At 49.5% G+C, this 24,342-nt stretch overlaps 1 protein-coding gene across 1 annotated transcript in view; it reads right to left on the bottom strand.

Moving 5' to 3' along the window:
- Nucleotides 1-18,692, bottom strand: part of LOC149275522 (uncharacterized) — a 37,458-nt gene extending 18,766 nt beyond the window's left edge. The window contains exons 1-7 of the mRNA XM_089504641.1: nucleotides 18,621-18,692; nucleotides 18,322-18,510; nucleotides 18,117-18,240; nucleotides 16,646-17,819; nucleotides 4,408-5,005; nucleotides 4,143-4,348; nucleotides 3,527-3,622 (exon numbers count right to left, since the gene is read on the bottom strand). Of these exons, the coding sequence (XP_089360767.1) occupies nucleotides 3,527-3,622; nucleotides 4,143-4,348; nucleotides 4,408-5,005; nucleotides 16,646-17,819; nucleotides 18,117-18,240; nucleotides 18,322-18,510; nucleotides 18,621-18,692 (2,459 nt within the window). The remainder of the gene's footprint in view (nucleotides 1-3,526; nucleotides 3,623-4,142; nucleotides 4,349-4,407; nucleotides 5,006-16,645; nucleotides 17,820-18,116; nucleotides 18,241-18,321; nucleotides 18,511-18,620) is intronic.
- Between the last annotated feature and the right edge of the window lie 5,650 nt (nucleotides 18,693-24,342).

Below are 24,342 nucleotides of genomic sequence, written 5' to 3'. Positions count from 1 at the left end.
AAATTGGAAACTTCCTCTGGCTTCCTCAGGATGCGTTTCTTCTGTGGTATACGCTACTTCCGGTTTTGCGTTCCACTTAACTTCCGTTTTGCGTTCCAATCCTTTGCAGTACTTCCTGTGCACCGATAAACTGCTGACCGGACGTTCTCCTGTGAGGATTACCGCTTTGTAGTCATTGTTGGGGTTTTGGTTTTAAGTCCAAGCGGAGATAGGGATGATGGGAGTTGTCTCTCTGCCCTGCTCCACGGATAGTGGGAGTTGGAATCTTTAGTTCGTGATGGTTGACCTGAAATGGCTGTCAGCGCCCAGTGCATGATGTGACACAAACAAAGCGGGCATCTGGATGAAGGGAATGAAACTATTTATTTGTTTTATGTGAAAGGAGACCGCTGTGTGATGGGAGTTGCAGTCCTTGTGTGTATTGTGAGGCAGAAGCTGGGTGTGTGTGTATTATAATGGGATGCTGAGGATTATAGGAGTTGTAATTCTCTTTATAAAGCAGTCATGTGACATCTCCAGGCCCTGAGCTGCACAGATAGGGATTGTGGGGATTGCAGATCATTCACAGGCAGCGCCATCCAAATAATTCTTATCATTTAATGAAATCACTAAAATCCTGCTCTGTCTGCGGCCCTCGGGGCCAAAACTGGACACCGCTGAGCTACGGGGAATAACCGGGTTACACAGGGTGAGGGACACAAGGAGCTTTACAGGGACGTGATGATGGAGACCCACCAGCCCCGCGGCTCTCCGGGTAAGAGGTTTAATCCCTGCGGTCTGTGTGTAGATATTAAGGCATCTTCACTGTAACAAATAACGTGTAAAATGTGAGGTCCGTATAATAAATACTCGGCAATAAGGCAACCGCGAGAGATCTCAGGAGCCGGGGCCGCTGTTACCCAACAAGACTTGCGAGTTTTACAGATTCTGCCAGACGGGGAGCGTTTAGAAATGGCGGCGTCTCCGCAGGTGGAAGACATTTATCTGAAAGAGACTCTGAAATCTACTTGTTTGGGAAAGCGGCTGCTTCACTTAATTTGATGATTTCTCTCCGACAGACGCGTCCGAGGTCAGAGATCGAGCCCCTAATTCTCCGCTGGACTGTAAAACGTCTCATTTTATTAAGGAGGAATCCGCCTCATGTGAAGAGACAGACATTTGTGACCCGGCGGAGTCTCCACAGACAGAGCTCACATCGACTCGTAATGAGGACGGACCCCCCTCAGATGAAGACGGAAATGTCTCAGCCCCCGATACGCACACAGAGCACGACGGGGGGGATAATAGTGGTGCCCTCTAGTCTGGCTTAATTGCATTTGTTAGCCAAGGTGTGAAACATCTGCCTCCTGTATGCAATCGCCTTATCTGACCATTTGTGAGGCAGCCCTATAAATTCCCGGGCCTTTAGAAAAAAGGTTTCTTGAAAATGTAGCTGCCGTGGCCTCTCCCCAAGTGGCTTCCTCGTAAGTCCTCAGCCTTAGAGGGTTACCGTGGCAAAACAAATAGGAACATTCAGTTATCTCACCTTCAGAGGGCAAGGACATTGAACCCCGAGAACTGAGAGAAACACAGGTTCAGGGGGTAGACAAGAGGTTCCCTGTTCTCTGTGTGCCACCAAAACAACCCTAACCTGTCGAGGCATGGACTGCACTAGACCTCTGAAGGTGGGCTGTGGAATCTGGCACCAAGACGTTAGCTGCAGACCCTTTCAGTCCTATAAGTTGCAGATCAGACTTATTTGTCCAGCACATCCCACCGATGCTCGATTAGATTGAGATCTGAGGAATTTTAACTCATTGTTGTTCCTCAAACCATTCCTGAATCATTAATGCTTTGTGGGAGGGTGTGTCACGCCAAACTGTGTAGTACATACACGGACTTGCTACACGGTAGAGATGGTATGGCCAATTTCAGCATGAGAGGGGTTAATTTGATTGTATAGGCATGTGGTGCCAAAAGGTCTCGTCACATAAATGTGTCTTTTGAAGCTGGGACTCCAACCAGGGCCCACTGCAAGGTGTGAAACATTACAGAGGAGGTGCCGCTTTGTCTAGGTTCAAATGCAAACGGACCGAGTAATCCACCATATGCCTGGATCCCCTCATAGATACTGGATTCTTTGATATGCTAAGTGACCACTAGCAGTCAGGAAAACCATTTCTTCCAGGGTCATATCCAACACATATCAATAATAACCCATAGAGTCATAATCATACCTCCTTTACTGCATCTAGAACGGGGAAAGCGCACCCTACAAAAATAATGCAAATATGGCCAGTACGACAATTGTGGAGTCCGTGGTATTCAGTCATAAGTAGTGAGTGTGACATATCTACGACTTCATAATGTCACGTTTGCTAACACCAAAAGCACTCACCGCAGGAGATCTTCAGAATAAGGAATCACCAGGAACTCAGGATGATCCCAACAGTGAGGAAGCTGCAGTGATAGCTGAAAATGGTGGATACTGAGCTGAAGCAGCGAGGTGCAGAAGCGGTAGATATAGGAGCAGCCCAGGATCAGATATACGATGCGGATAGTCAGCCAAGCCAGGGTCAGGTACACGATGCAGGTAGTAAGACAAGCCAGGGGTCGGATACACGATGCGGATAGTCAGCCAAGCCAGGGTCAGGTACACGATGCAGGTAGTAAGACAAGCCAGGGGTCGGATACACGATGCGGATAGTCAGCCAAGCCAGGGTCAGGTACACGATGCAGGTAGTAAGACAAGCCAGGGGTCGGATACACGATGCGGATAGTCAGCCAAGCCAGGGTCAGGTACACGATGCAGGTAGTAAGACAAGCCAGGGGTCGGATACACGATGCGGATAGTCAGCCAAGCCAGGGTCAGGTACACGATGCAGGTAGTAAGACAAGCCAGGGGTCGGATACACGATGCGGATAGTCAGCCAAGCCAGGGTCAGGTACACGATGCAGGTAGTAAGACAAGCCAGGGGTCGGATACACGATGCGGATAGTCAGCCAAGCCAGGGTCAGGTACACGATGCAGGTAGTAAGACAAGCCAGGGGTCGGATACACGATGCGGATAGTCAGCCAAGCCAGGGTCAGGTACACGATGCAGGTAGTAAGACAAGCCAGGGGTCGGTAACGATGGTCACAGGCAGAGGTACAAAATCAGCAGGCAAGAGGGTAGTCAGGAAATCCAATGGTCAACCAAATAGCAACAAAGCAAACTCAAAACGGAGATAAGACCACAACAGGGTGCCTGTGGACAGATCTGCAGGGTTTTTTAATCTGGCGCCACAGAAAGCCACGCCCCCAACAGAGCGTCAGGGGCGTGCCCTTAGACGTCCCTCTGACTCACGGCTCCAGCCGTGAGAATTGACTGCGCCCCCAGTGGAGACCGGCGAACCGGTAAGTAAACCTCTCTGGGGATTCCTTAGGCAGCGAGCAGTTTTCATTCTGATCGCTGCCGAATCCCCAGATCTGCCTTCCTGCACCGGCGATCGGGTTGCAAATCGCCAGTGCAGGGAGATCGGGAACTCCGGACCCCACCGCACTTACGTGCTGACGTCCGCCCGCCGGAGACGGAGCCCGAGCTCTCCAGCTCGGGTCTTCGTGACCCGCGAGCGGATCGCCGCACACAAGGACCCGGGACCGCTACCGGAACCGCGACACATCATTTACAAGAAATTCCTAAACGCATGAACTATTGCTGCGGCGAGCACAGGAGGGAGAATAAGATGAAAATGAGTTATTTTGACCAACATGTTTCCACAACACAGGGGAGGGCACTTACGGTTCCTATAGGTACCCCTTCCCTCCGTGTATAAAACCTCGAGATGAACTGGTAAAGGTATCAAGTTAATTGATGTCTTTATTGAACAGGACATCAAAAAGCAATTAGTGATATTAAGTTTCATAATGAACATACGTCTAAATTGCAATAAGAAACTGAATAACAAAACAATTTATTACACTAGAAACGCTTTCTAACCGGTGTGCGCTCCGGTGCTTACCGAGATTTGCTTTAGCGTTAGAATATTTTGTCACAGTCCAAACACATGTACGGCTTCTCCCTGCCGTGAATTCCGAGATGTTTAAGGCGGTTCGAGTTACAGGTGAAGCATTTTCTCCACGCAGAACACGGTTCTCTGAGTCCGCTGGTGGACAGCAAAACCTGAGGAGCGAGCGAAACACGAATAAGGCTTCTCCCCGGTGTGAACTCAGACGTTGAACGAGGTGAAAGTTGCTGGTGAAACATTTCCCGCACTCGGACCTCGGCAATAGTTTCTCTCCTGTGTGAGTCCGCTGATGGAGAGTAAAAGCAGAGGACTGTGTGAAAGATTTCCCGCACTCGGAGCAGGAAGAAGGCTTCTCCGCAGTGTGACTTCTCAGACATCTCTCACACGTTTCCAAACTCACGGAAATGGTTTTCCACCCATGTGAGTCCGCTGGTGGGATACACAATCCGACCTTCGTTTAAAACGTTTCCCGCATTCAGAACACGACAAAGGATTTTCCCCGGAGTGAATTCTGAGATGTCGAGCGCGGTGATTGCTCCTCTTAAAACGTTTCCCGCAGTGGGGACAGGAATACGGCTTCTCCCCGGTGTGAGTCCTAACGTGCTGAACAAGGTCCCAGTTCCTGCTGAAGCGTTTCCCGCACTCAGAACATGGAAACTGTTTTTCTCCTGTGTGACTCCGCTGGTGGCGGGTGAGAGTTGAGTAATGCTTGAAACGTTTCCCGCATTCAGAACATGAAAAAGGCTCCTCCCCGGAGTGATTTAAGAGATGTTGAGCGCGGTGAGAGCTCCTCTTAAAACGTTTCGGGCAGTGGGGACAGGAATAAGGCTTCTCCCCGGTGTGAATCCTAACATGCTGAACAAGGTCCCAGTTCCTGCTAAAATGTTTCCCGCACTCAGAACACGGAAATGGTTTTTCACCCGTGTGAGTCCGCTGGTGGTGTATAAAATCCAACTTCCGTTTGAAACTTTTCCCGCACTCAGGACAGGAATAAGGCTTCTCGTCTGTGTGAATACGCTGATCCCTAACATGCTGAGAGTTAGAACTTTTCTCACAGGCCAGAGAGAAGGCCGCTGATCTATTATGGATGGCCTGATGTAGAAGAAGATCAGAGTCACTGGTAAACCGTTCCTGACACTCGGGGCAGCTATATGTACCCTCATCGGGGGGCATTTCACACTGAAAATGTGTGTTACTGGTTTCGGGTTCACCAGTAGAAGTAGATTCCTTGTGTTCGGTTGGGATACAATAGGCATCTGAAATGTATTCCTCTTTTACGTAGACAGACATATAGTCCACCCCTTCGAGGTCTATGTGTGTATCAGGGGCTGAGACATTTCCGTCTTCATCTGAGGGGGGTCCGTCCTCATTACGAGTCGATGTGAGCTCTGTCTGTGGAGACTCCGCCGGGTCCCAAATGTCTGTCTCTTCACATGAGGCGGATTCCTCCTTAATAAAATGAGACGTCTTACAGTCCAGCTGAGAATTAGGGGCTCGATCTCTGACCTCGGATGCGTCTGTCGGAGAGAAATCATCAAATTAAGTGAAGCAGCCGCTTTCCCAAACAAGTAGATTTCAGATCTCTCGCGGCTGCCTTATTGCCGAGTATTTATTATACGGACCTCACATTTTACACGTTATTTGTTACAGTGAAGATGACTTAATATCTACACGCAGACCGCAGGGATTAAACCTCTTACCCGGAGAGCCGCGGGACTGGTGGGTCTCCATCATCACGTCCCTGTAAAGCTCCTTGTGTCCTTCTAAATACTCCCACTCCTCCATGGAGAAATAGACGGTGACATCATCACACCTCACAGGAACCTGAGACACACAATGAGCCGTCACCATCCAGACACACGCCTCGGTGTTACTGTATAACGTCCCGTTCCCAGCAGCGCTCACCTCTCCAGTCAGCAGGGACATCATCTTGTTGGGCAGTTCCAGGATATTCTGCTTGCGGTTCCTCTCGTGGGTCAGCGAGTGAGGTGGAGGCACCGGGCTGGGGCTCCGGGTCCCGGGGGGTCCGTCTGACACATGGGGGCCGTCGCTGGGTGGGACGCAGTCACTGGGCTTCCTCACAATCATATAATCCTGTATATCGGGAAAGATATTGAAATATCGATGAGCAAAGAAACATCTGAGCTGCAGTTTGTGGACAGAACGACATCCATGTTCTGGCCCCAGAGACACCGGCCCCTCACCTCTCCGCTCAGCAGGGAGATGATCTCCAGGGTGAGGCTCAAGATCTTCTCAGCCACCGGATCCTTGTCCATGTTCAGCCCTAAACCGGACTCTTTCCTGGGTCACCGCGTTTGGTCCTCAGATGCCTCACTGTAGGAAAGAAAAAAAGACAAAATCAGGGTCGTCACAAGGAGAACGAAGAGGAAGGTCGACCACGGGTGGGAAAAACATAAATCATGTTGGCGGACTTATGATTCTCTCGCAAAAAGGCTTTAACCATTTCAAGACCGGGACGTACCAGGTACGTCATCGCTGGAGCGATCGTGTGGCAGCCAATCCTCCTCAGTTCTGCGCACGGAACTGAGAAATTTAAATAGGTACCTGGTCTTCTAGCAAAGACGCTGTACCCAATAGCCAGTCCTGAAGGGGTTAAGGATTTGGTGAAATATATAAAGAAAGAGATAGAAGCTCTGGGTGATCGCAGCCAGAGGAAAAGATGGAGGAACGTAGAGATGCCCACCATCACCCTGTAGATAATTAGAGACCCCCAGAAACTCAAGAAAAACCAACATGGAGGATCAGAACAGGTCCAACTACATGAGGATCAGGGGTCCAGATGAATCCAGCGGCCCTCAAACATTTACTGCGTATCTTAAAGGCTTCTTCAGCACCTCACAGAATACGAAGTAACGTAGCACAGAACACACGGCCGGCCCAAAGAACCCCCTGAGACGCCCTCACCAGAGCGGTAAAGAGATCATGTCTGTGGCCAGAGATAGAGAGGAGGTCCCCCTCCATCTTTGGGCTCCTCTCATACCGCTGCTAAACAGAGATCATTCCGGATCACCGCGGCGGCTCGGAGGGAGCAGCGCTTACTCAAACGCACGCACTCCTCTCCAACTGAGGACCCCTGGGCCACTGGTTTGGATGTTCTGTATGCTTATTTTTATTGGTATATTCGTTAGTCCTTTTGATCCACACAGACCTGCCAGGGGTTACAGGGAGAGAGTCAGCTCCTGGGCCCAGACTGTCCCTCCCCCAGCATTTACCTGCACACAAACCTGCCAGGGGTTACAGGGAGAGTGTCAGCTCCTGGGCCCAGACTGCCCCTCCCCTCAGCATTTACCTGCACACAGACCTGTCAGGAGTTACAGGGAGAGTGTCAGCTCCTGGGCTTCACGCTGCTTTTCAAACCCCAACACCGGAAGCTTCATGAAGACGCGTTTCTTCTGTGTTATACGTTACTTCCGTGTTCGCGTTCCACTTAACTTCCGGTTTGCGTTCCAAGCCCCTGCAGTATTTCCTGTGCATGGAGAAGCTGCAGTCCGGACGTTCTCCTGTGAGGATTATCGGTTTGTAGTCATTGTTGGGGTTTTGGTTTTAAGTCCAAGTGGAGATAGGGATGATGGGAGTTGTCTCTCTGCCTGGACACACGGATAGTGGGAGTTGGAATCTTTAGTTCATGATGGTTGAGCTAAAATGGATGGTAGAGCCCAGTGCATGATGGGAGGCAGACGAAGGGGCATCTGGATGATGGGAATTAAACTATTTATTTGCTTTATGTGAAAGGAGACCGGTGTGTGATGGGAGTTGCAGTCCTTGTGTGTATTGTGAGGCAGAAGCTGGGTGTGTGTGTGGATTGTAATGGGGTGCTGAGGATTATGGGAGTTGTAGTTCTCTTTATAAAGCAGTCATGTGACATCTCCAGGCCCTGAGCTGCACAGATAGGGATTGTGGGGATTACAGATCATTCACAGGCAGCGCCATCCGAATAATTCTTATCATTTAATGAAATCACTAAAATCCTGCTCTGTCTGCGGCCCTCGGGGCCAGAACTGGACACTACAGTAACGGGAGAGCGCAGAGTCACAGAGACCAAGAGCATAAAGAGTCTGAAGGAGGAGAGGATGGTCCACGGGGCGAAAGCAGCAGAAAGCTCCAGTAGGGTTAGCAGGGAGTTGTGGCCATTAGTAACTTTAGTGAGGGGCGTCTCGGTAGAACGCGGAGTCCGGATTGAAGAGGGTCGAGTAAGGAGTTGAAGATGATGTCAAACTTTGAAGAGATTAGTTTATTATGATCCGATTTATGGGGTCTAAGAACGGCCTCGCGCTGTAAAACCTCTCTACGTCTGCGTCATTCCAGAAAATCACTAAATCACTCCCTTCCTCCAAGATTTAAGGGGTTGCTGAGACTCTTAACAGAGACCGCTTTCTCCTTGATTTCTCCGTTTCCCTCGTTCCGGGGCAGGATATCGCGGCCGGGGCTCCGTCTGAGGTCTCTGTTTTCTTCCAGTTAGACCCGGACAGTCCCAGAGGCGGCTGCCGAGGGCCCTGATCTGGTCGAGGGGCCAACGCTCCATCCTCAGTAACCCGGAAGCTGACAGGTGAGTGTCAGTCACGGAGGAGACCGCCCTATACAGTGACCCTGTGCCGGGTGATGTGACGGCTGCTGCGCTCTCTTTGGGGTTTTGTCTTTTTTGCCGTCACGTTATTAGAATTTGTGGTACAGGGAGGCGTCTGAGCGCCAAACGCGGTGACCCAGGAAGGAGTCCGGTTTGGGACTGAACATGGACAAGGATCCGGTGACTGAGAAGATCTTGAGCCTCACCCTGGAGATCATCTCCCTGCTGAGCGGAGAGGTGAGGGGCCGGTGTCTCTGGGGCCAGAACATGGATGTCGTTCTGTCCACAAACTGCAGCTCAGATGTTTCTTTGCTCATCGATATTTCAATATCTTTCCCGATATACAGGATTATATGATTGTGAGGAAGCCCAGTGACTGCGTCCCACCCAGCGACGGCCCCCGTGTGTCAGACGGACCCCCCGGGACCTGGAGCCCCAGCCCGGTGCCTCCACCTCACTTGCCGACCCACGAGAGGAACCGCGAGCAGAAGATCCTGGAACTGACCCACAAGATGATGTCCCTGCTGACTGGAGAGGTGAGCGCTGCTGGGAACGGGACGTTATACAGTAACACCGAGGCGTGTGTCTGGATGGTGACGGCTCATTGTGTGTCTCAGGTTCCTGTGAGGTGTGATGATGTCACCGTCTATTTCTCCATGGAGGAGTGGGAGTATTTAGAAGGACACAAGGAGCTTTACAGGGACGTGATGATGGAGACCCACCAGCCCCGCGGCTCTCCGGGTAAGGGGTTTAATCCCTGCGGTCTGTGTGTAGATATTAAGGCATCTTCACTGTAACAAATAACGTGTAAAATGTGAGGTCCGTATAATAAATACTCAGCAATAAGGCAGCCGGCGAGAGATCTCAGGAGCCGGAGCTGCTGTTACCCAACAACATGTGAGAGTAACGCTGGGGAGACAGCAGGAAGTGAGTTTATGCTCATGAGAACTGTCACTGATTAAAGTAGATTTGGCCCTTTTCTCAGATCCTCCATGTTGAGTCCCTTTCCGCTAATCCATAGAAGAAAGTAACCAATATATACAGTATCTCCCAGAGGTGAGTACACCCCTCACATTTTTTGTAAATATTTTATATCGCTTCATGTGATAACACTGAAGAACTGACACCCCTAAGTGGAAATGTCCAAATTGGGCTCAAAACTGTCAATATTTTGTGTGGCTACCATTATTTTCCAGCACTGCCTTAACTCTCTTGGGCATGGAGTTCACCAGAGCTTCACAGGTTGCCACCGGAGTCCTCTTCACTCCTCCATGACGACATCACGGAGCTGGTGGATGTCAGAGACCTTGCACTCCCCCGCCTTCCGTTTGAGGAGCCCCACAGATGCTCAATAGGGTTTTGGTCTGGAGACATGCTTGTCACTGTGCAAGAGTGGAGTTGGACAGGGCCTGGTTCAGGGCAACTGCACTGTCCAGGGTGTTGAGCACCTAGAGTTGTGCGGCCAAACACCAGGGCCCTGACATAGCAGCGGATGTTATCCAGAACAAAACACTGTGATATCCTGCAGGCACCCTGGAGCAGGCATGAGACATAGCTCAACAGAGAAATGTGCAAGATGCTGCAGGCTAGGAGTAGGGAGGCTAACAGAGTAACAGCAGAAACATAGCGAGCACGAGGGGGACAGAGCAAAGAACAGGGAGACCAAGCAAGAAACATAGCCTGACAAGACATTATTATTATCCTTTATTTATATAGCGCCAACAGTTTACGCAGCGCTTAATACAATACATAAATTCAAGGGATCTGACAAGACAAGAATTGACAGACTAAGACAAACCGATACATTAGGTGGAGAGAGCCCTGCTCGCAAGCTTACAATCTAGAGGGAAATGGGGTGACAAACATAAGGCATAGAGAAAGGGCGAGAGGAATTGTGGCGGTTGTATCAATGACAAGGAGGTTCTAGCAGATAAGATGGTGCGGCTTCTCTGAAGAAGTGGGTTTTTAGATGTTTCTTGAAAGTTGGGAGGGAGGGAGAATGCTGAAGGTTCCTTGGGAGTAGATTCCAGAGATATGGGGCAGCTCGAGTGAAATCTTGTAGACGGGAAAAGGAAGAGGTGATAAGGAGAGCCTTAGCCCATGGGAAGAATGTAGGGATGGAGTAGGAGAGTATTTGTTAACGAGGGCAGAAATGTATACATACATACATGGTACAGGACACAACAGAGGACCAGGAAACAAGGCACACAAGGGATGGAGTGAGGAGCCGGGATTCTCAGACGCTTCTCCTTTAAGCAAGGATAGGATATCTTAACTGGGACATGGGGAGAGGAACTGAAATCCTCAGATGATTCAGGGAAAAGAGGGCAAAGGCACCTAAGACTAACACACATAAATACAGGACTAGCCTAGGACTACTAACTAAGCTGAAACTAAACATTAAATCTATACACAGAACAGAGAAGGACAAACCTATAGACTGCAGACTGAGACAAACATAACAAACGGTAGCACAACTTATAAAGGAAACAGGAGCTGAAGCTAAGAGCAGAACTGGAATCAAAGAATCAGAAGTACAGGACAGAGCACAAGAAAATCCAGGAATGGATTACAACAAAGTGGGAACTGTAGCGAGACAGGGGAACCTAGAGACAAACAGCTTCGCGGCCTGGATGGGGCCTGACACTTTAGCAAGGCAGTGGTGGTCTTGGAGGTGTGTTTGGGGTCGTTATCAAGTCGGAATACTGCCCTGTGGCTCAGTCTCCGAGGGGAGGGGATCATGCTCTGCTTCAGTACGTCACGTACATGTTGGCATTCATGGTTCCCTCAATGAACTGTAGCTCTCCAGTGCCGGCAGCACTCATGCAGGCCCAGACCACCGCACTCCCACCACCATGCCTGACTGTAGGCAAGACACACTTGTCTTTGTACTCCTGACCTGGTTGCAGCCACACGCTTGACACCATCTGAACCAAATAAGTTTATCTTGGTCTCGTCAGACCGCAGGTTGTGGTTCCAGTAATCCATGGCCTTGGTCTGCTTGTCTTCAGCAAACGGTTTGCAGGCTTTCTTGTGCATCATCTTTAGAAGAGGCTTCCTTCAGGGACGACAGCCATGCAGACCAGTTTGATGCAGTGTGCGGCGTATGGTCTGAGCGCTGACAGGCTGACCCCCCACCCCTACTACGTCTGCAGCAATGCCGGCAGCACTCATACGTCTATTTCCCAAAGACAACCTCTGGAAATGACGCCGAGCGCGTGCACTCGACTTCTTTGGCGGACCGTGGCGAGGCCTGTTCTGAGTGGAACCTGTCCTGTGAAACCGCTGGATGGTCTCGCCCACCGTGCTGCAGCTCAGTTTCAGGGTCTTGGCGATCTTCTTGTAACTTAGGCCATATTTATTTAGAGCAGTGACCAGTATGAGAGAGCGTGAGAGCGATAACACCAAATTTAACACGCTTGCTCCCCATTCACACCTGAGACCTTGTAACACTAACGAGTCACATGACACCGGGGAGGGGAAATGGCTAATTGGGCCCAATTTGGACTTTTCCACCTAGGGGTGTACTCACTTTTGTTGCCGAGGTTTTAGACATTAATGGCTGTGTGTTGAGTAATATTTGAGGGGGCAGTAAAGTTACTCTGTTATACAGGCTGTACACTCACTGCTTTACGTTGTAGCAGAGAAGATATAATAAAATATTTACACAAATGTCAGGGGTGTATTCACTTTTGGGAGATACTGTATGTAAAGAAACCCCTCTTACACGTAGACTATAGGAGCAGCCATCTTAACTTAATGAGAAGGAATAATAATAATGCAGTTCAAGAGAACAGACGTTCTCTCTCTCCCCTGTTCTTAAAGAGAAACTTTGTAACTTAGCGACTGTTTCTTGGTGTTGATTGCAGCTTTTGTAAGGGTCTGGGAGGAGAATGTAGACCCATCAAAACAGGGAATTGACATCACACAAGCTGTAGGCAGTTTAATTAATGATATTAGTAACGCATAAAAGCGGTGATGGCCGCCGTTCTCTTCGAAAATAATCTGAAAATATTAGTATAACAGAGAAACAGATCCTGGCAGACGGGGAGCGTTTAGAAATGGCGGCGTCTCCGCAGGTAGAAGACATTTATCTGAAAGAGACTCTGAAATCTACTTGTTTAGGAAAGCGGCTGCTTCACTTAATTTGATGATTTCTCTCCGACAGACGCATCCGAGGTCAGAGATCGAGCCCCTAATTCTCCGCTGGACTGTAAGACGTCTCATTTTATTAAGGAGGAATCCGCCTCATGTGAAGAGACAGACATTTGTGACCCGGCGGAGTCTCCACAGACAGAGCTCACATCGACTCGTAATGAGGACGGATCCCCCTCAGATGAAGACGGAAATGTCTCAGCCCCCGATACGCACACAGAGCACGACGGGGGGGATAATACGTCTGTCCACGTAAAGGAGGAATCCGCTTCCAATGAAGATTATTGGATCCCAACCGAACCCAAGGGATCTACTTCTACTGATAAAACCCAAACCAGTAACACACATTTTCAGTGTGAAACACCCCCCGATGAGGGTACATATAGCTGCCCCGAGTGTCAGGAACGGTTTACCAGCGACTCTGATCTTCTTCAACATCAGACCATCTATAATAGATCGGCGGTCTCCTCTCTGGACTGCGGGAAAAGTTCTAACTCTGAGGGCATTGTTCATCGGCGTATTCACAAAGGTGGGAAGCCTTATTCCTGTTCAGAGTGTGGGAAACGTTTCAAACACAAGTTCAATTTTGTACGCCACCAGCGGACTCACACGGGTGAAAAACCATTTCCGTGTTCCGAGTGCGGGAAATGTTTTAGCAGTAACTGGGACCTTCTTCAGCATTTTAGGATTCACACCGGGGAGAAGCCGTATTCCTGTCCCCACTGCCCGAAACGTTTTAGGAGGAGCAATCACCGCGCTCAACATCTCTTAAATCACACCGGGGAGGAGCCTTTTTCGTGTTCTGAATGTGGGAAACGTTTCAAGCATTACTCAACTTTCAGCTACCACCAGCGAACTCACACTGGAGAAAAACCGTTTCCATGTTCTGAGTGTGGGAAATGTTTTAGCAGTAAGGCGCAACTTACTCAACACTTCAAAACTCACACTGGGGAAAAGCCCTTTGCATGTTCTGAGTGCGGGAAATGTTTTAGCAGGAACTCTTACCTTGTTCGACATCTCAGAGTTCACACCGGGGAGAAGCCTTATTCCTGTTCAGACTGCGGGAAATGTTATAAACGAAGGTGGGATTGTGTAGCCCACCAGCGGACTCACACGGGTGGAAAACCATTTCCGTGAGTTTGGAAACATGTGAGAGATGTCTCAGAACCGTTTCCGTGTTCTGTGTGGGGAAAATGGTTCACCTGTAACTCGAATCGCCTTAAACATCTCGGAATTCACGGCAGGGAGAAGCCGTACATGTGTTTGGACTGTAACAAAATATTCTAACGCTAAAGCAAATCTCGGTAAGCACCGGAGCGCACACCGGTTAGAAAGCGTTTCTCGTGTAATAAATTGTTTTATGTTATTCAGTTTCTTATTACAATTTAGACGTATGTTCATTATGAAAATTAATATCACTAATTACTTTCTGATGTCCTGTTCAATAAAGAAGGGAATAATTACCTAAAAATGCAAGTTTTTCTGATTTTGGGTGATGGATGGCACTAAATCTCATAATGCTTCCCTGGAAAGGAAATATCATGGTGGTCATGACCACGAGAAGACTGGGTCAGAGCATCTCCAAAACTGCAGCTCTTGTGGGGGTTCCTGGTCTGCTGTGGTCAGTATCTATCAAAAGGGGTCCAAATAAGGAAAAGTTGTGAACCGGTGACAAATTGTCGAAAAAGTTAATGCTGGTTCTGATAGAAAGGTGTCACAAGACACAGCGCATCACAGTTTGTTGTGTATGGGGCTGCATTCCGCGGGATGCCCGCCGACGATTTGAACAGCTTTGCTACGGACGCCCTTTGCCCCACCATGTCACTCTTTTGATGCTGCATTAAGCTTGTGGTGGAACTCTGGCCCTGGTGTCTTGCGGACTGTTCCCGGGGATGTTTCTGCCGTTGCCGCTCAGGGTCCCGACGTTGGATCACGCCGCTTTTTGGACCATAACATCTTCAATGGGATTGGGCTCTCCAATGGGACTCACACCGCTTCCTCTGGCTCACCCCGAAATAATGACTCTGTCGGGTGGGCATTGCTGGCCATAGAACTGTACAGAGAAGCCGGGCTTTCTGGGAGTGATGAGATTATACCTTAATCCTATGATGTTTGCTGTATAAATACCTGTGCTGTTCTGTTTTGACCGCTGCTTTGACACGGCCCTTGAATTGAAAGCCTCAAAGTGTTTTCGGGTAGGCTGGTGCATGTCTGTGACCTACCTGTCTCTGGGAATCTCTTTGAGTGCACTTTGCAGCTGTTGTCGCCGATGCCTTTAGTTTCCCCCTTGAAGCAAAGCTCCACTACGATGTGCTTGTAGGTAGGATTTAAATGTCCTTTCACCTTACCCTGTCCTTAACCTTACGACAACTTGCACTGCGCCCATCTCCCATGGTCTTAAATGCTCCAACACTTTACTATGGCATGGTGACCAGACCAGGTAGCCGTGGTGCTAGAGAGCGATGTGGGGCAAAGGGTGTTCCAATTCTTGGCGGGCATCACCATGGTTCCCGGTCAGGCGCATTGAGCGTTTCCTGGCTTGTAAAGCCCCCCCACAGCCGACTAGTTCATGGGAGTCTGGTTCTGGCAGAACAGACGGGGTTTCACGGTCACCCTGTGCCCCCCAATCGACATAAGAGGAGACTGGGCAGGCAGGTAAGGCGTCTCCCCAGGAATACACTAGTGCCCCCCCCCCCTCTTAGTGCCTTAGAGGATTACCGTGACGATACAAATAGGAATATTCAGTTATCTCACCTATTTCAGAGGGTAAGGACATTGAATCCTGGAAATTGAGAGGAATAAAGGTTTAGGGGATAGATAAGAGGTTCTCTGTGTGACACCATGAGGCTCACAGGTGGAAGGCTATTAGGCATCTGTTGGAAGGTAGCTTGCATTTCAAATTTAAGCCATAACATAAAATCTTTCCTATCTCTAGGGGATTCGGCCCCAGCCATGGCTTTGAGACACGCAGAACACGGATTCTTTGGGGTGTTACGCAATGGTTTATTGCAAGCTACACATGAAAGGCGTTTAGTCTGAGCCAAAATCTTCTTAGTTTTTTTGTCAGGTACTTTGGTAAATCAGGAGCAGACGTGGTCACTGACTTGCATGGTACACACACACACACACACACACACGATCCGTCTGGGGCTTTAAATACCTTATCTTGAGCCATCTTTAACAAGGTTGGCGTCTCAGCCTGTAATTCCCCAGGTACATAACGTGAAAAAATACCACAATGGCATTAGAACCGCTTCCGCCACGTTTATTATAAAATTGGTGATACAGCGACCGTAACGCTCCACGTGTTCTCCACATAAGCCACGCACCCTGCCATCCATGTGAACGAACAGAACGAGCACAAACTTTTTCACCACTTTTCCTTCCTTGGACCCCTTTTGATAGCTACTGACGTTACAGACCGGGAACCCCCACAAGAGCTGCAGCGTTGGAGATGCTCTGACCCAATCATCTCACCATCACAATGTGGCCCTCATCAAAGCCGCTCAGACCCTTACGCTGCCCGTTTTTCTTGCGTCTAACATCAACTTTGAGTACAAAATGTTCACACTCTGCGTAATATACCCCCCGACAGGAGCCACAATACCAAGACTATCCGTGTTCTTCCCTTCCCCTGTCAGTGCTCACACTGTTATGGCTGACCGGTGTATAGTTGGTTGCCTGCCTCTAGCAGTAGGTCAGAGATGTCTTGGCAATGGTTGTATGGGTTATGACCACCATGTTGTCAGATTTAATGCCATCCTTTCCATTGTCACCCAAAATCAGTGAAATTGGCATATTTAGGTAGTTACCCAAACTCACGGAAGTTGTTTTTCACCTGGGTCTGCTGGTGGGCTACAAAATGTGACCTTTGTTTCCTGCACTCATGAATGAGGCTTCTCCCCGGTGTGAATTATGAGATGTTGAAGAAGGTGAGAGTTCCTGGTAAAACATTTCCCGCACTCCGGGCATGAAAAGGGCTTCGCCCCGGTGTGAGTTCTGAGATGTTGAGTAAGGTGCGACTTACTGCGGAAACATCTCCCGCACTCAGGACACGGAAACGGTTTTTCTCCCGTGTGAGTCCGCTGGTGGTGAGTGAAACTTGAGTGATATTTGAAACATTTCCCGCATTCAGAACACGACAAAGGCTTCTGTTCAGAGTGAATTAAGAGATGTTGAGTGAGGTGACAGCTACTCTTAAAACGTTTCCCGCAGTGGGGACAGGAATAAGGCTTCTCCCCGGTGTGAGTCCTAAAATGCCGAATAAGTTGCCAGTTTCTGTTAAAACATTTCTCACACTCGGAACACGAGAAAGGCTTCTCCGTGGAGTGAATTCTGAGATGTTGAGCAAGGTGAGAGCTGCTCTTAAAACATTTCCCGCATTCAGGACAGGAATACGGCTTCTCCCCGGTGTGAGTTCTAAAATGCTGACTAAGCAGCCAGTTACTGCTAAAACATTTCTCACACTCGGGACACCGAAATGGTTTTTCACCCGTATGAGTCCGCTGGTGGCGTACAAAATCGAAATTGCGTTTGAAACGTTTCCCACATTCAGGACAGGAATAAGGCTTCCCACCTTTGTGAATACGCCGATGCCCAATGCCCTCAGAGTTAGAAATTTTCTCGCCGTCCAGAGTGGAGGCCGCCGATCTATTATGGATGGTCCAATGTTGAAGAAGATCAGAGTCGCTGGTAAACCGTTCCTGACACTCGGGGCAGCTATATGTACCCTCATCGGGGGGTGTTTCACGCTGAAAATGTGTGTTACTGGTTTGGGTTTTATCAGTAGAAGTAGATCCCTTGTGTTCGGTTGGGATCCAATAATCTTCATTGGAAGCGGATTCCTCCTTTACGTGGACAGACGTATTATCCCCCCCGTCGTGCTCTGTGTGCGTATCGGGGGCTGAGACATTTCCGTCTTCATCTGAGGGGGGTCCGTCCTCATTACGAGTCGATGTGAGCTCTGTCTGTGGAGACTCCGCCGGGTCACAAATGTCTGTCTCTTCACATGAGGCGGATTCCTCCTTAATAAAATGAGACGTCTTACAGTCCAGCGGAAAATTAGGGGCTCGATCTCTGACCTCGGACGCGTCTGTCGGAGAGAAATCATCAAATTAAGTGAAGCAGCCGCTTTCCCAAACAAGTAGATTTCAGAGTCTCTTTCAGATAAAAGTCTTCTACCTGCAGAGACGCCGCCATTTCTAAACGCTCCCCGTCTGGCAGAATCTGTAAAACTCGCAAGTCTTAACAGCGGCCCCGGCTCCTGAGATCTCTCGCGGCTGCCTTATTGCCGAGTATTTATTATACGGACCTCACATTTTACACGTTATTTGTTACAGTGAAGATGCCTTAATATCTACACACAGACCGCAGGGATTAAACCTCTTACCCGGAGAGCCGCGGGGCTGGTGGGTCTCCATCATCACGTCCCTGTAAAGCTCCTTGTGTCCTTCTAAATACTCCCACTCCTCCATGGAGAAATAGACGGTGACATCATCACACCTCACAGGAACCTGAGACACACAATGAGCCGTCACCATCCAGACACACGCCTCGGTGTTACTGTATAACGTCCCGTTCCCAGCAGCGCTCACCTCTCCAGTCAGCAGGGACATCATCTTGTGGGTCAGTTCCAGGATCTTCTGCTCGCGGTTCCTCTCGTGGGTCAGCGAGTGAGGTGGAGGCACCGGGCTGGGGCTCTGGGTCCCGGGGGGTCCGTCTGACACACGGGGGCCGTCGCTGGGTAGGACGCAGTCACTGGGCTTCCTCACAATCATATAATCCTGTATATCGGGAAAGATATTGAAATATCGATGAGCAAAGAAACATCTGAGCTGCAGTTTGTGGACAGAACGACATCCATGTTCTGGCCCCAGAGACACCGGCCCCTCACCTCTCCGCTCAGCAGGGAGATGATCTCCAGGGTGAGGCTCAAGATCTTCTCAGTCACCGGATCCTTGTCCATGTTCAGTCCCAAACCGGACTCTTTCCTGGGTCACCGCGTTTGGCGCTCAGACGCCTCCCTGTACCACAAATTCTAATAACGTGACGGCAAAAAGACAAAACCCCAAAGAGAGCGCAGCAGCCGTCACATCACCCGGCACAGGGTCACTGTATAGGACGGTCTCCTCCGTGACTGACACTCACCTATCAGCTTCCGGGTTACTGAGGAAGGAGCATTGGCCCCTCGACCAGATCAGGGCCCTCGGCAGCCGCCTCTGGGACTGTCCGGGTCTAACTGGAAGAAAACAGAGACCTCAGACGGAGCCCCGGCCGCGATATCCTGCCCCGGAACGAGGGAAACGGAGAAATCAAGGAGAAAGCGGTCTCTGTTAAGAGTCTCAGCAACCCCTTAAATCTTGGAGGAAGGGAGTGATTTAGTGATTTTCTGGAATGACGCAGACGTAGAGAGGTTTTACAGCGCGAGGCCGTTCTTAGACCCCATAAATCGGATCATAATAAACTAATCTCTTCAAAGTTAGTGACATCATCTCATCGCCCGGGATACAGACGACTATAGATGGAGAGCAGAGATTCACCGATTCTGATAAACGGTGACAGGATTATAGATACCGTAGATGGGGATCCTGGATGTTATGGTGTAACTCCCACATCTGCTCCTGAGGATGCAGACTCAACTACTACTCACTCTCCGCGGCGCTCTGCCACTCGCTGCTTCCTCCGCTGCTGAACGTAGACATTCGATGTCTGACTTCCCGCACCAAAAACTCGCCCTACGTTCCCACTACTCCTCTCTCACCCTTACTAAGGAAACTTCCCTCACCTCCTTCCCTACTCATAACCGCAAATGCCTTTCAATCCCCCCCATCACAACTACAACTCCTATAATCCTCAGCACCCCATTACAATCCACACACATCCAGCTTCTGCCTCATAAACACACAAGGACTGCAACTCCCATCACACACCTTTCAAATAATGCCAAGATTAGCATAAAGCAAAGGAAGACTACAATTCCTATCATCCCGTCTGCCTCCCATCAAGCACTGGGCTCTGACAGCCAATAAAGGGCAACCAATCACGAAGTAAAGATTCCAACTCCCACTATCCGTGTGTCTCGGCAGATAGACAACTCCTATCATCCCTATCTCCGCTTGGACTTAAAACCAAAACCACAACAATGACTACAAACCGGTAATCCTCACAGGAGAGCGTACGGTCTGCGGCTTCACGGTGCGCAGGAAGTACTGCAAGGGCTTGGAACGCAAAACCGGAAGTTAAATGGAACGCAAAGCCGGAAGTAGCATAGCATAAAACGCATCCTGAAGAAGCCTAAGGGAGTTTGTAAGTTGCAATTTACGTCCGGTGTTGGGGTTCACTGGGCAGCATGACCCCAGGAGCTGACACTCTTCCTGTAACCCCTGGCAGGTGTGTGCAGGTAAATGTTGGGGGAGGGGCAGTCTGGGCCCAGGAGCTGACACTCTCCCTGTAACCCCTGGCAGGTCTGTGTGCAGGTAAATGTTGGGGGAGGGGCAGTCTGGGCCCAGGAGCTGACACTCTCCCTGTAACCCCTGGCAGGTGTGTGTGCAGGTAAATGTTGGGGGAGGGGCAGTCTGGGCCCAGGAGCTGACACTCTCCCTGTAACCCCTGGCAGGTCTGTGTGCAGGTAAATGTTGGGGGGAGGAGACCGTCCTATACAGTGACCTTGTACCGGGTGATTATCTTTTATTTATATAGCACCAACAATCTATGCAGCGCTTAATACAATAGATAAATTCAAGGGGTCTGACAAGACGAGAATTGACAGACTAAGACAAACCGATACATTAGGTGGAGAGAGGAGTGATGTGACGGCTGCTGCGCTCTCTTTGGGGGTTTTGTCTTTTTGCCGTCACGTTATTAGAATTTGTGGTTCAGGGAGGTGTCTGAGCGCCAAACGCGGTGACCCAGGAAAGAGTCCGGTTTGGGACTGAACATGGACAAGGATCCGGTGACTGAGAAGATCTTAGAGCTCACCCTGGAGATCATCTCCCTGCTGAGCGGAGAGGTGAGGGGCCGGTGTCTCTGGGGCCAGAACATGGATGTCGTTATGTCCACAAACTGCAGCTCAGATGTTTCTTTGCACATCGATATTTCAATATCTTTCCCGATATACAGGATTATATGATTGTGAGGAAGCCCAGTGACTGCGTCCCACCCAGCGACGGCCCCCGTGTGTCAGACGGACCCCCCGGGACCCGGAGCCCCAGCCCGGTGCCTCCACCTCACTCGCTGACCCACGAGAGGAACCGCGAGCAGAAGATCCTGGAACTGACCAACAAGATGATGTCCCTGCTGACTGGAGAGGTGAGCGCTGCTGGGAACGGGACGTTATACAGTAACACCGAGGCGTGTGTCTGGATGGTGACGGCTCATTGTGTGTCTCAGGTTCCTGTGAGGTGTGATGATGTCACCGTCTATTTCTCCATGGAGGAGTGGGAGTATTTAGAAGGACACAAGGAGCTTTACAGGGACGTGATGATGGAGGCCCACCAGCCCCGCGGCTCTCCGGGTAAGAGGTTTAATCCCTGCGGTCTGTGTGTAGATATTAAGGCATCTTCACTGTAACAAATAACGTGTAAAATGTGAGGTCCGTATAATAAATACTCGGCGATAAGGCAGCCGCGAGAGATCTCAGGAGCCGGGGCCGCTGTTACCCAACAAGACTTGCGAGTTTTACAGATTCTGCCAGACGGGGAGCGTTTAGAAATGGCGGCGTCTCCGCAGGTGGAAGACATTTATCTGAAAGAGACTCTGAAATCTGCTTGTTTGGGAAAGCGGCTGCTTCACTTAATTTGATGATTTCTCTCCGACAGACGCGTCCGAGGTCAGAGATCGAGCTCCTAATTCTCCGCTGGACTGTAAGACGTCTCATTTTATTAAGGAGGAATCCGCCTCATGTGAAGAGACAGACATTTGTGACCCGGCGGAGTCTCCACAGACAGAATTCACATCGACTCGTAATGAGGACGGATCCCCCTCAGATGAAGACGGAAATGTCTCAGCCCCCGATACGCACACAGAGCACGACGGGGGGGATAAAACGTCTGTCCACGTAAAGGAGGAATCCGCTTCCAATGAAGATTATTGGATCCCAACCGAACCCAAGGAATCTACTTCTACTGATAAAACCCAAACCAGTAACACACATTTTCAGCGTGAAACACCCCCCAATGAGGGTACATATAGCTGCCCCGAGTGTCAGGAACGGTTTACCAGCGACTCTGATCTTCTTCTACATCAGACCATCCATAATAGATCGGGGATCTCCTCTCTGGACTGCGGGAAAAATTCTAACTCTCAGCACGTTGGGGATCAGCGTATTCACACAGACGAGAGGCCTTATTCCTGTCCTGAGTGCGGGAAACGTTTCAAACACAAGTCACATGTTGTACGGCACCAGCGAACTCATACGGGTGAAAAACCATTTCCGTGTTCCGAGTGCGGAGAATGTTTTAGCAGTAACTGGCTGCTTGTTCAGCACTTTAGAAATCACACCGGTGAGAAGCCGTATTCCTGTCCTGAGTGTGGGAAACATTTTAAGAGGAGCTCTTACTGCACTCAACACCTCAGAATTCACTCCGGGGAGGAGCCTTTTTCGTGTTCTGAATGCGGGAAACGTTTCAAACATTACTCAAGTTTCACCCACCACCGGCGGACTCACACGGGAGAAAAACCATTTCCATGTTCTGAGTGCGGGAAATGTTTTAGCAGTAAGGCTCACCTTACCCGACATCTCAGAATTCACACCGGGGAGAAGCCTTATTTCTGTTCTGAGTGTGGGAAACGTTTTAGGAGGAATTTTTACCTCGTTCAACATCTCAGAACGCACACCGGGGAGCAGCCTTTTTCATGTTCCAAGTGCGGGAAACGTTTCAAACAAAGGTCACATCTGGTATCCCACCAGCGGACTCACGCGGGTGAAAACACATTTCCGTGAGTTTGGAAATGTGTGGGAAATGTTTAGTTCTAAATTGTTTTTGTTTGTCTTATTACAATTTAGACATAATTAGTTCATTATGGAAATTACTAATTACTTTCTGAAGTCCTGTTCAATAAAAAAAGGGGGTAATTACCTAAAAATGCCAATTTCTCTGATTTTGGTTGACAATGCAAAGGATAGCATTAAATCTCATACTGCTTCCCTTAAAGCGAAGCATCATGGTGGTCTTGACCTGTAAACATATTGCCAACATTTTCAGTTCAACCATTACCAAGACCTCTTTGAGACAGGCTACTGCTAGAGACAGGCAACCAACTATACACCGGTCAGCCATAACAGTGTGAGCACTGACAGGGGAAGGGAAGAACACGAATAGTCTTGGTATTGTGGCTCCTGTCGGGGGGGGGATATATTACGCAGAGAGTTAACATTTTGTACTCAAAGTTGATGTTAGAAGCAGGAAAAAGGGGCAGCCTAAGGGTCTGAGCGGCTTTGACGAGGGCCACATTGTGATGGTGAGATCACTGGGTCAGAGCATCTCCAAAACTGCAGCTCTTGTGCAGTACCTATCAAAAGGGGTCCAAGGAAGGAAAAGCAGTGAACCGATCGCAAATTGCTGAAAAAGTTAATGCTGGTTCTGATAGAAAGGTGTCAGAAGACACAGCGCATCACAGTTTGTTGTGTACGTGGCTGCATAGCCGCAGACGAGTCAGGGTGCTCATGCTGGCCCCCCGTCTACTGTCGAAAGCATATACGTTGAGCCGTGAGCATGAGAAATGGAGCAAGGTGGCCGGTCTGATGAATCACGTTTACATCACGTGGATGGCCGCGTATGTGGCTTACCTGGAGAACACATGGCACCAGGATGCACTATGGGAAGAAGGCAAGCCAGAGTAGGCAGTGTAAAAGTCTGGGTCCTGCCATTCATATGGATGGTACTTTCAGACGTACTGCCTACCTAAGCATTGTTGCAGATCATGTACACCCTTTCATGGACAGGGTATACTCTGATGGAACCGGTCTCTTTCAGACCAAGGGCTAATGCGCCCTGCCACAAAGCAAAAATGGTTCAGGAATGGTTTGAGGAACACAACAAGTTCAAGGTGTTGGCTTCCAAATTCCCCAGAACTCAATCCAATCGAGCATCTGTGGGATGCGCCGGACACACAAGTCTGATCCGCAACTTACAGGATCTGCAGCTAAAGTCTTGTGCCAGATACCACAGCCCACCTTCAGAGGTCTAGTGGAGTCAATGCCTTGACAGGTCAGGGCTGTTTTTGTGGCCAAAGGGGGACCTACACAAGATTAGGCATAAAATGTTGCGGCTGATTGGTGTGTGTGTGCGTATAAATATATATATATATATACCCCAAAGAATCCGTGTTCTGCGTGTCTCAAAGCCATTGCTGGGACAGAAGTCCCTAGAGATATTTTATGTTATGGCTAACATGAAATGCAAGCTACCTTCCAACAGTTTAGGGGGAGATTTCCTCATCCTCAGAGGGTCTAGAGCGGGACCTGGTTGCACACCTGTCAGTAGTGCGTAAGGATGGCAGAGAGTCACGTTCCCAATAGCCTTCCACCTGTGAGCCTCATGGTGTCACACAGAGAACCTCTTGTCTATCCCCTGAACCTGTATTTCTCTCAGTTTCCGGGATTCAATGTCCTTACC

The sequence above is a fragment of the Sceloporus occidentalis genome, unplaced genomic scaffold (genome assembly GCF_023333645.1).
Source record: "Sceloporus occidentalis isolate IW3139 unplaced genomic scaffold, rSceOcc1.0.p SCAF_282, whole genome shotgun sequence".
Classification (NCBI taxonomy): Eukaryota; Metazoa; Chordata; class Lepidosauria; order Squamata; family Phrynosomatidae; genus Sceloporus; species Sceloporus occidentalis.
This window is presented reverse-complemented; position numbering and strand designations above follow the sequence as displayed.